A 12,497-nucleotide genomic window follows, 5' to 3' on the forward strand; every position below is an offset into this window, starting at 1 on the left:
AAATAACGTGAGTGAACAAGGGAAAACCTCAGATATTTTTGCAGCCTGCACTAGATTTTAATTTGGCGCATATAAATATGAGGTTTATGAAGTCCGAGAGATTTACCTAATTATGAGAAACTTTAGGAAGTATAAAAGAAGAAGAATTCTCAAGACTCATTCCAACATCTGCATTTTTTTTAAACACAAAATTCTTAGGTTTAATCAAAAACAGCCAAAGCATTTTATTTGTTAATTGTCATCTTTTAGACATGCTCCCTTAGAAAGGGAGCAGAAAGAAAAAGCAACTTGGTATTCATACTCACCTAAATGGATTTTATTTTCATACTTCTGCAAAACTTTATCTGTGACTGTGTATGCTTTAGAAGAATGACTGTGGAGGCCCTGTCTGTTACACTGAAACACAGAGACGGAGGGATTTCCAGTGATATAGGTAGAAGGAAGCATTCAACTGGTACACAAACCATGCACTTCCCTTTATCTTGCCTAACCTCTCCTGATGGGAGATCTGCTACACAGTACATTGTCTGCTTTTTCTGTTGTCAATTTTAAAACAATGCGCACTCAACATCTCAAAACTATTATACTAGACCAGGGGTCCCCAAAACACCCTACAAGCCTTTTGTGGGTGCCCGCGACTGAATTTGTAAGAAGCTATGTCATAGGTATGGCTTTACAAGATAAGCCGAGACTCGTAGATTATCTACATCTGAGATGTAAACATCGGCTTTTTTTCCCCTTTTTGACGGGGGATAAATTAATCTCAATTTAGACACGCTGATTTTTCTCAGAGACCAACATAAACCACTAGAGGGCAGCACGTGACAAAGCGTGAAAAGTCTCTTCCGCTTCGGGCGCGGCACTGGAGCCTCCCCCCAAAGGGAAGTGTATTGTGTGTGTGTTAATTGGTTGGTGCTCGCCACTCTCTCCTGAACGCTCAAGTGTGCCCTTGGGCACAAAAAGGTTGCGCGACCCCTGTACTAGACAAAGAACACCATCTACTTTGGACACATTTTCTGAGCAGGAAAAGAGCAATTTTTAGGGAATCGGTCTAAACTTGTTGCTTTTTAAAAACACCTTTTTGTTCTAAGAACATTTAGTACAATTGTGCACACTTCTTGGCTTATAACCTGAGCTCTTACACAACCCCAAAGTACAAGGTGCTGCTGCATTGATGGATGCGGGTAAACGGAAGCATTCCAAATAGTTTGGAAATTCTAAGTAGAAGAGGTAGGGGGAGGGGTGAGGGGGGTGAGGTAGGGGGAGGGGTGAGGGGTGTAACATACCAACATATATACAAAGTAAGTCTGTTTAAACACATTGCTCCACTTTGTAGTTTCGTAGGAAAGAGTTTGCTACATTGGACACAAATTGTTAAAGCAGACAAGATTACACTACTTCAACCTTCAAGATTAAAAAGTGATGCACATGGTTTGATAGATCTCATTACAATCTGTGCGTCACGTGACTGACACTTCTCAAATCACATGGTGACGCACATGGCATTTGGCGCAAAGACCTTGATACAGTGACACACAGCCTCAAGATTAATGTTTCATACGCCCATAATATATATTTTCTTTAACTGTGCACGCAATGTCTTGTATATAATATATACCCTGTTCATTTATGTAACTGTATTTGTAACCATGTATTATTTTGTTTTACTCTGTGCCCAGGACATACTTGAAAACGAGAGGTAACTCTCAATGTATTACTTCCTGGTAAAATATTTTATAAATAAATAAATAAAATAAATAAATGACGCATGTCAATTCTATTCCAAAATTGCCTTGATACACAAAGTTGCGTAGTATCATCTCGACAAGATGTTCATTTTTGCTGTGGTCAACATCAACCCCTCTGCTTTTAATACCTTAAATGCAGTCCAGGCAAATAAAACAGATTGATTTTTTTTTTTTTTTAAACTGTAGTAGAACAAAACAAAAAGACAAAAAAGATGCTGTTACCTGTGGATTACTTCCTCTTGTAGCAGAATAGCGTTTGGTAAGATTTACGCTGGTACCTTCCCAGTACCATTCATCATCGTCATCATCGTCCTCCTCCTCTTCACTTCCTTCTTCAACGTCACCATCTTGCTGTACTGAACGCAGTGGATTTCCTGAGAAATCATCATCATCGTGACTCTGTTCACTATAAGAAAAAAGTTGAGATGTCAGAAGGGAATGATATGATGAATGCAAATGGAGAAATGTGAAATTTGTGCAAAGGGACCATGTGTTGGTAAGACTAGCATGCATCTTCTCCCATTCTAGTATTCCATGGTTCCAAGTCCTCAAATATCACACAGATGGGATTCATACTAAGCTCTAGTTGAGGGGTGTGTGAAAATGTGTCTTAGTACTTCTCCCCAAAATTTGTATATAACCAGATACATTCACAGTGTGTTTTAAGTCTGCTCCTAACATCTGGTATGTGGGGCATTTGTTATGCTTAGCCGGAGTTCTACTATGGGGGACCTTAAAAACATAAGTAGGCTCTATATTTAAGATTTGAGTTTCCTTCCATGTTTCTGATGTTACCCTTTGTATATTGTACTTACTCCTGTCATCAGTTGATCTGCGCTTCCCAGCTCCGGGATGTCCTTTTCCCGTTCACCTTGTTGCAAAATCTATATGGTCTACTCTGCCTTAATTATAGAGTACAGTTGATGACTATATGGGAGCTTGTGCCTTGCAAGAAGAAGTCAGTAAGTCAGACAGCGACAAGCATTAGTTGATAGACCAGGGCAGGTTTATTCCTTCCACCGTTTTGGCGCTTGAGATCCAGAACCAATTGGATTAAAAAAAAAAAAAAAACCCAGCAAACTAGAAAAACCTAGTTTAAAGTACCGTATGGATTGCAGGGTTTCTTTAAGCTCGTAACACCCCTTCCTTTATTTGGACTTTCATGAAACAGCTCTTTAAGGAGGCAGGAGCGGCAGATCCTGGAGAGACTGGAACATGCAGAGCAGCTGCAGTGAAGTCCAACCTTCACCCCACCCACCTGATCTTTCAACTGATCCCTCCTTAAATAGTACCAGACACATGGTTCATTCCAGGACTGAACCAAATTTAGCCAAATACACAGGGGAAACATTTCAAAACATAAACAAAATAGAAACCATAATAAACTTGGCATTACGTATACAGTACCCTACAGTCAAACATAAGTGAATATTATAAATACCAGCTGAAAGTTATCTTACTCTTGCAAAGTGAGAATTCAGACCATTGAACCTTCCTTACTTTAAACACCTACAATGGTATAATCATGGTATTACCATGTATGTAATTGCAGTAAGGAACCTATCCTTCCTTATAAACAGATACTGCCCAAGAAACAGCAAACACTAAACTACTTTAACAAATCCTGATGTACAGCGGGGCCCCTGGTATACGGCGGTTCCGTTCCCGAGGCCCGCCGTATAGTGAAAATCGCCGGAAAGCGGATCCGGCGATTTTCACTTCTGCGCATGCGCAAACCGGCATTTTTTGCCGTTCTGCGCATGTGCAACCTATGGTATGCGCGCGCAATCTGCGGTCTGCGCATGCGCGCCGGGCGCACCCGCCCGTTCTGCGCATGCGCGACTGGAAATCCAAGATGGCGGCCCCCTTCTCGGTGCCGCCGTATAAGCGGAACGCCGGATAACGGAGCGCCGAGAAGCGGGGCCCTGCTGTATTCCAAGTAAGGATGTGTCTCTCTCTATACCTGGGAATTAACCTCCCTTCATTCCTGCTAGAATTGCATCTAGCACGGGTAAAATATTTTAAGTACTGTGTAACGAGAAAATAAACAATTCCTGCATATATTTCACTACCTTCAGGACACCAAATCAAAGAATAGTTTTGGCAAAAATAGAGAAACGATAGCTGGGCAAAGCAAAAAGGAAATAGAAACCAACAAAAAAAAAAAAGACAGAGACAAGTGGTGCACTGATTGCAAGAAAAAATATGCATTTAACTTTCTTAAACAAACATTTACAAGAAGCCCTGTCACAGACTAGTAATTTTCCCTCTGATCTTTATAATATAGATCGGTCAAGAGGGTTTTGTTGAAAGGATGTACCCTTTATTTTATTGTTGCCATACATTTGTACCCAAGAGAAATAGTATTTATTTCATAAATAGAGTGTACCTCTTCCAAGGTTTTAAGTCTCTGATTCGTCCCCAAGTAGTTGAGAAAGACAATTTAAAAGCTAGAATACAGGATGGCTCGACAACCTCGTACCCACTTAAGATAGCAAAGATGTTCACAACATTCTACAAAAGAGCAGTATAAATGTGGGGAAAGATTACGAGGTGCTCTAATTATTAGAATAAACTAGTGTCCCATCTACAACAGACAGAGCTGCCTAGACTTAGTGTAGCAGAATCCAAGGACCTATCCCAGTCCTTCAGGCCAGAAGAGCTCTCAGATACTATAAAAAGCACTAAAAAAAAACTCCAAGGCTCCTGGTCTCAATGGGTTTTCAAATATTTATTATAATGCCATCCCTGCTATGTTTAAGAAAATACTGGAGAGAGGCCAATTTCCCCAAGCCATGTTAGAAACTAGGATAATTCTAATACACAAGGAAGGAAAATACCCTAATAACGGCAAGAGCTGAACCCACTGATCAATGCAGATATAACAATCTTTGAAAAACCCCTAGCTACCAGACTGAACAGATGTCTACCTAGAATGATAAACCCTGATTAAGTCAGCTTTGAGCCAGGGAGACAGGCAGCAGACAACACGGGGAGGGCAAAACATTTAATAGAAATAGCAAGGAGGACAAGGGCCCAAGCAATAGCTCTGGTGCTGAACGCACAAAACGCGCTCGACCCAGTGGACGGAGCATATGTGTTCGAATCATTAAAATCGTTTGGCATCAGAGACAAATTTCTTAAAGCTATTAGAACTCTGTACTAAATACCCTTTGGCCCAGAGTTGGCTACATGAACATGCCCACAGGGACAACATACATTAAAAGTGTCAGCAGCAAGTTGCTATATCCACCCAAAAGTGGACACAACTCATACTATGAGGCGGCCAACCTGAGCCAACTGACATATTGGCACACCACAGAAAACACAAAAGTGAGGCTGATCATTTAATCACTACCTGCATATCCAGGTAACCTATACACATTACTATGGTTAACTAAAAACAAGAAACCAGTGCATAGAATCCCATTTCTAGCCATGAAATCACTCTGAAATGATGAGGCAAAAAATAAAAATAAAACCCACACAACCTTACGATGGATGCATCGGGTATGACACCATTATGGGACAACCTACACTACATCCCAGACCTTTTAAGCATTGGAAGGAAGCTTGGGTATCGAGGGTACTATACCTACGGCCTGACAATAGGGTGATGAACTGTAGACAAAATAGCAATGGTGCTCAAGCATCCGGATCGTACACAAATAGTATTGCACATATGTTATGAACAGAGCTCCACGGCGAGGTGGTTCAGCCCAGAAGAACATTTGTATAAATTCATAAACACAGTTCTGAACTGAAGGTGGCAAGTCTGAGTAATGGGATAATAGGACAAATATCCCCAGGATGCCCAAGATGGGTGAGGTAATCCACACTCTAAAACCGCATCGGGGTGTCTGCAAATGAATCTTCAACAAGACTTGATTACTCACGATTCTTTTGTATAAAATTGCTCTCATTCACCTCAGGAAGCTCTCTCTCTAGTGGCATGCCAGCCGCTAGTAGAAACACAGACAGGAACACGAGAAAACAAGAACAGCGCACAGCCAAAGGAGTAGGGTTCAAAAATTATTTCATTTTATTACACAAAAGGCTAAAAAAGGAGGTACGGGGATCTCCTCTGCGTTTCGTACACAAAAAGTACTTTATCAAACAGTAATTCACTGCTTGATAACGTACTTTTTGTGTACGAAACGCAGAGGAGACCCCCCCCCGTACCTCCTTTTTTAGCCACTTTTGTAATAAAATAATTTTGTTTTTGGACCCTACTCTCTTGGCTGTGCGCTGTTCCTGACGACATGGTGAAACTATTTGACTTATCGTATGTATACATGTGTATATAGAGCCATGTGTGTACATAGCGCTTTGCAGCAGTAAGACACGTGACGTAATAACATAACACAATGGGAATAAGCACTTGAGACATGAAAGTAACAATAGGAAAATGGAGTCCCTGCCAGAAAGAGGTTACAATCATTGGGCCGAGAGCTGGGGGCCACCTTGGTTGAGCTTTATAGGCATTATCAAATTAGCGGTTTTGTGTACTACCCCCACGTCCTACGAAAATCTATGTCTAACTAAAGAGATTAAAAAAAAAAAAAAAGAAGTCTAACCTCAGCACTATATAAAATGATACTAGAGATGGACTCCACATTGATATCCCAATTTATGACAAAACGGAAGTAACCTTGGGACAATACTAGACAGAGAAGATTGGGAGGATATTACTGAAGGAGTAATGAAAAATTCAATGTATGAGATGAAGAAAAAAAAAAAAAAAAAAAACCATTAATGATGCTACCATATGCTATCAAAACATACTATCAATTATGTACATGGGGCTGTGGCCAAGTAGGAACCTTCCTGCACATGTGCTAGAGCTGCGCAACAATTGCAGTGTGTTGGAAAGCACTTCACAAATTGACTCAGGACATCTTAGAGGCCGACTTTCCTGTACACCCCTGGTCAGCACTCCTGAGCAAAACGCCTTGAGGCTCTTGATAGAGAAAACAAAATTGGTAGCTCATATATACATGGCGGTCCGTTACGAGATAGCCCTAGCATGCAAAATAACCGACCTTCCAAAAGACCAGGTCATAGAAAGAATGTGGAGGGTATTTCTAATGGAAAAATGAATGGAGCATATAAGAGCACCTTTTACAAATTCCCTACGGTATGGAAGCTATGGATAGCGGCCCCAGGCCATAATAACTTCCAGAGTCATTAGTAACCAGAAAGAACCAATAGATCCAGGTGCTCCTAGGATTAATAGAGAACGGCGATAAACAGAGTGGTGGAAGATATGGTCGGGTATGGTCTAATAAGCAGACTACCCAGGAACTGAGGGATTGTAAATGTTGTATAATGTGTAAGTACGCAATGGTAAAAATGTACATGCATGTCCCCTTCACACTCCCTCCTATTTTTTCTTCTGTACCCACCCGTGTGTCAAAAAATTAAAATTGAGAGAACAAAAAAAACAAAAACAAAGTTAGGAGGTATACTTTAGCAACCTTTATAAAAATAATAATAAAAAAAAAGGTAAAATGAAATAAACTGATCCTATAGAATAAGAACAAACCTAACACTTGGTGGTTTCTCGTCCTGGATTTTGTTTTCATTTCTGTTCTGCGCTCTGGGCACTATGCTTTGTCTTGCAGACAGGAGATCATGAGGCTTTGGATCTTCTGCCGAGACATGGTCTTCAATGTCATCCAACATAGACTCGCCACCAGCTGGCATTGTCTGTTATCAGATAAAGAAGTGTGTACAAAAGTTTAAAGTAACAAAGTCATTAATAACTTACTAGCATGCAAGTAAAAATTGTTTAGTGCATGTATTTAAATTAACATACAAATGCTAGTAAATGAATTGCAATTAAAAAAAATCACTTAAAACAGACAGACCAATAGCTTTTTAAATATATCTGGTATCACAAGATGTTACAGTACAAATACTACTTACCTCAAGTTGTGAAAAAAGAGAGCTAAAGACCAACACTATAAATAGCGCTCAACTAATAAAACAATATTGTGATTAACCGTGATAACAGTGGTGCCTTACAAACAATGTGATGTGCAACATACTGTAAATGAAATAATCAATAGTTACCAATAATGTATCTCTCTAACTAATAGAGAGAAACAGATGCGGGAAACAGTGTGAAACTTACTTAAGGCCTCGTCCATGGTAAGCGCTTGCTCGCTGAAGCGTGCCGACGCGCGCTCATGCTTGGCACTAAGCCCCATACAGCCGCAATTAGAGCGGCTTTAGTAGGGGCTCGCCTACGCTTCCGCACGCGCGCGGAAGCGTAGGTCTTAGGTAATTTTAAAAATCAAGCGCTTGCCGGAGCGCAGGGCCGGTCACGTGAGCGGTTCGCCCAATGAGGGCGAACCAGCTTGGTCACTGATGAAACCTCCGTTTCTGGTCTCTGCTGATGTACCTCGCAAAGTAATGGTAAAAACACCATGTGCGGTACTAAATACAAATGTATTATAAAAACAACAAATAAAACCCCAACCAATGCACTCACATGATATGGGAAATAAAGAAGTGACGTAGCAGTCACGAAACGCGTAGGGTGGAGCTTAGTGACGTGCAACCAAGTGTCCCTGCGGTCTGACGGAGGTTTGGAAGTAAGGAGATCGGCGCATGAGTGAGGTCATCAGGACGGGACTTTGAACGTGGTAGCGCAACTGCGTAGAGTCCCAGATCCAACACACTCTATTGCACCGAGGGTTGTCCCCCATTCCTTCTCCCCTCTCCTTCATTCAAGCTGCGGACGGCACCTTGTAAGACGCGCCTTTATTCCCCATATCATGTGAGTGCATTGGTTGGGGTTTTATTTGTTGTTTTTATAATAAATTTGCATTTGGTACTGCACATGGTGTTTTTACCATTACTTTGCGAGGTACATCAGCGGAGACCAGAAACGGAGGTTTCATCAGTGACCAAGATATCTCGGGCTGGGAGAAGTACATATGAAAGAAATATCGGCGGTTATCAGAATACCAGTCCCTAAAGATACCAATTGGTGTATGCTGACTGCACAAATATTGTAAGTAGTTAGCAAGGGTGAGGGGGCCTCCCTAATCTCATATGTACTGCGCAATGGTGTTCTTGTTTCTCTTTCTTTCTACAGCATGCATTTTGAGTGAACATCACAGAGTCAGCGTGCTGAAGCGTAACAGGACTGTCTCAACTTTCAAGGACTGTTATTAATACAGAACTGGTATTGTATATCAGGGCCTGCGCCTGCAACTTTTGTTCACACTATCTTTACCTCAAGTTGTGTTTGTTCAAAATAAACTCTGTCAGGCTAAAAACAAAATAAAGCACAAAAACAGAAGTATCAGTAAAGACAAGTAAGTAAATCAATGAAACATGGTAAATGTATGCCTAATGTGATTTGGCAACAGTGTTTGTTCCACAGACTATTCATGAGGTTTTAGCATGTAATCATAACATCTCGTCATCCGTTACCATCTCTGCCCCTTAAAAAATACTCTCCCGTCTAGGACCAAAAATTAGACAAAAGAAGAAAATTATTATTAAGAAACCAGAACAGGCCAATGCCTGCTTCATGGACTATACAACGTCAACAAAAGAAAAAAATGTAAATTGTTATTTTGAAAACGTTTTCTTTGCAAACTAAAAGAGATTGCACCTTTAACTTCATTTCACACACCTCCTTACTCAAGATTAAAACAGTTTTTTTCATGATTTTAAACAATTCTTGGTATACAAATTGTATAGTTAGGCCGCGCGTATAGTGCCCGCGACGCGACGGGTGACGTCACCCGTCACCGCTAGCGAAAGTTATATTTCGCTTTGCGGCGGCGGCGCAGGCTTCCGGGCATTTGATTTGTTCAGGGGCTGTCACAAGGCGACAGCCCTTCAAAAATCAAATATTCCCGGCTTCCAAAGTCCGCTCCGTCGCTCTGCCGCCGTTGCGCTTACTATAAGCGCACGCGGCGGCGGCAATGTATTTGTTTTTGGGCGGCGGCGCGGGCATTATACGCACGGCCTAACAAGAAAAATGCCTCAATCAAATTAAAAAAAAAAAAATTGGGGGCTTAACTAGTGAACTATTCGTACAGCTTAAATTAATTTTGTGAAAAATTATATACATAATATTGCTAGTTCCATACGGTTTCAGTACTGTATGTACGGGCCTACATTTTCAAGGGTTCTATAGTTGACATGTCTATAAATTTCAGTCACCCATGTCAGTTTAGGTGCCCCAGTATGCATGGCTATTGTAACTAGAGACAACTCTACATGTCCATGAATAGCAAAGGAGGGATTAATTGCCATGGTAGTCAGTGTCTATAAAATGCAACTTTATCCAGATCAATTTTTGTGATGGAGGCCGTCAGCTCAAGAGTCTAAATTGCCCCCTTACTTTCCAAAAGTCCCTCAGCATCTCCTCTCTGTTCATTTCTACCCTCCTGGCCGCCGGCCTCTTCACTCCCCTCCACCGCCTGCTCTACTCCGGCGACAGAGAGGACAGCCATGGTAGTAGGGCAAAGTGCAGAATGGGAGGCAGAGACCATGGACCCCCTTCGTTTGGGAGAGGCATCTCTCTGTTGGCAGCCACCGGAAGGAGACCCTTTTTTCCTCTTGAAATGTTGCTTGGGCTGGTGTAGACCCGCGATGCTACACAGGTGGCTTTGATTGGCCATTGAGTAAATCCCACCTGAGTCCCAGATTAGCCCAGAGGATGGGCCTATCATGTCTCACTCGCCAGTGGTCCAAATCACCCACATCTCCTGATTGGCCCAGCTTCAGTATCATAGGGGAAAGTGGATTAAATGTCCCAGCCTGGCAACTTGCCCACAGCCTTGTACAAGGGGAACAATTTGTGAAATTCTCTGCTTGGAGCATCTTGAACCTCTGGAGCATCCCTCAAACTAAGCCCTGCCCCGAGGACCTCTACCCAGAGAACCTAGCTTTGCACCGACAGCCACCCTGCAAGTTGTAGGGGTTTTTATGCACCCTCCCCTTTTATTTGCCATCTGCAGACTACATTTTCCCTTTTTTGTACTGTACCTTTTTATATGAAACCCCTAATCTTAATAGGGCTATTGTGTGACGGAGTGCCAATCCATGTTGTTCAGTACGTTTTCATCTATCTTTTGATAACTCTGTGGTGTTTTAATAATGTGTTTTCTGGGAAGCCTGTGACCCGTGTATTGATTGAGGTCCCCTTGTGCTTTTAAACTATGGGGTCAGACAGAACAGAAGCAAAACCTGAGCGTGGTTCATTCTTGGAACCCTCTTACCCCAGTGTGTGGAGGTCCCTTTACCCCAAGCGAATAGTATCATGGTTATGGTTTCCAGACAACCTGTGGTTATGGGGAAGGATGGGAAGTACCTACGGTGTAAGAGCATAGATTTTAGGTGGTGCCAGTAGGTTGAGACTAGGATTAATTTTTATGCGTTTGGGCACCTGGTTTCCATAGCAGGATTCCCTCGCAGTCAGTCAAACCAAGGTGCTATACTAATTCGAAAAGTTAGCAACACTAATTTTACCAGTGATCTTGATTGTTTTTTTGGTTTTTTTTTGTTGCATTTACGTTGTGTCACAATGTTTTTAAACAAATGGAAGTCAGGAGTATAAAACATGCTGGTGCTTTAAAAGGTAGCGTCAGTGTTTATTTGCAAGACAGACAATTAGGTATCCAAAAGTTAAGATGACAACATATGACATTATGGCTAATAATATGATTGTGTTGTGTTAACCTTGGAATTTCAGAACAAACAAGGTAACACAAGTTTATTACAATGAAACTCACAAAGCGATTAAATCCGAAAATACAGACTGATGTAAAATCATTGTATTAACCCCTTTGGTTCCCAATGTGTCAGCACAATGCAGACCCCTCTAGCATGAAAGGGGCTTAATGCAGTCAAATAATTATACTGGATGGTATAAAGTGATTTACCATCACTTTTTACAATTATTAAAAGCTTACATCAATTTCTTTGTGAATAATACATTTTATTTTAGAAAGTACCAATAATCTTTTCCCCAACGGGAAATGTCGAGTTTGTTTCAGTCAGGCCTAGCGCCGCCAGTTGTTATGAGCTACTTAGATCAATGTGTTCCCACTTCCAGGACATAATAGACACACTGTGTGAAAGGGCCCTGCAGTGCCAGCAGCGTGCGGTCGCCACGTGATAGAACGGGGAAGCCCCGGCTCTCACTGTCATAATTAGAACGCGGGCAGCTGGAACGTTCGGAGCTGGAACACGGAGGATCACAAACTTCTACTTAGAAAGAACAGCAGATCACTGCGGCCTGGAGCGGCCCCCAATCTGTCCCCCACACCCGGACACTCACCCGAGAGAGAGCGCCTTCTACAGAGAGAGAGAGAGTTAACAGTGCTAGATCCGCTTCACTGCTCAGCTACTGTACGAGCTAAAACTGTCCCACCATTGAAGTTTACACACGTGTCCCCCACGCGGCCACGCCCCCCAAGACGCTGTGTACGGAAGCTCGCAGGAGACAAACTAATGAGAAGGCGTAGCTTCTCTGCAGCCTGTGTGTTGGTTCAGATTGAAGCGATGCGATGTGCTGAGAGGCAAATTAGACTACCCCTCACATTTTGCCTAATGGTTAACTCGGCCCTGACACTAGTACAGCACCCGCCACAAACATCTCATGAGCTTAAATGTTTCGCACTTCTCTACCGATGGCCTTTGAAGATTGGTCCATAGGACCCTTGAGAGTTCATACGACCCTTGAGAGTTCATACGACCCTTGAGAGTCCATACGACCCT

General features: G+C 42.1%; 1 protein-coding gene across 1 annotated transcript in view; it reads right to left on the reverse strand.

Annotated features, from left to right (window-relative positions):
• The window catches only part of RIOK1 (RIO kinase 1), a 34,118-nt gene extending 21,924 nt beyond the window's left edge, over nucleotides 1-12,194 (reverse strand). The window contains exons 1-4 of the mRNA XM_075585603.1: nucleotides 12,058-12,194; nucleotides 7,294-7,457; nucleotides 1,971-2,154; nucleotides 306-396 (exon numbers count right to left, since the gene is read on the reverse strand). Of these exons, the coding sequence (XP_075441718.1) occupies nucleotides 306-396; nucleotides 1,971-2,154; nucleotides 7,294-7,454 (436 nt within the window). The 5' untranslated portion in view covers nucleotides 7,455-7,457; nucleotides 12,058-12,194. The remainder of the gene's footprint in view (nucleotides 1-305; nucleotides 397-1,970; nucleotides 2,155-7,293; nucleotides 7,458-12,057) is intronic.
• Nucleotides 12,195-12,497: the final 303 nt, after the last annotated feature.

The sequence above is a fragment of the Ascaphus truei genome, chromosome 2, assembly GCF_040206685.1.
Source record: "Ascaphus truei isolate aAscTru1 chromosome 2, aAscTru1.hap1, whole genome shotgun sequence".
Lineage (NCBI taxonomy): Eukaryota > Metazoa > Chordata > Amphibia > Anura > Ascaphidae > Ascaphus > Ascaphus truei.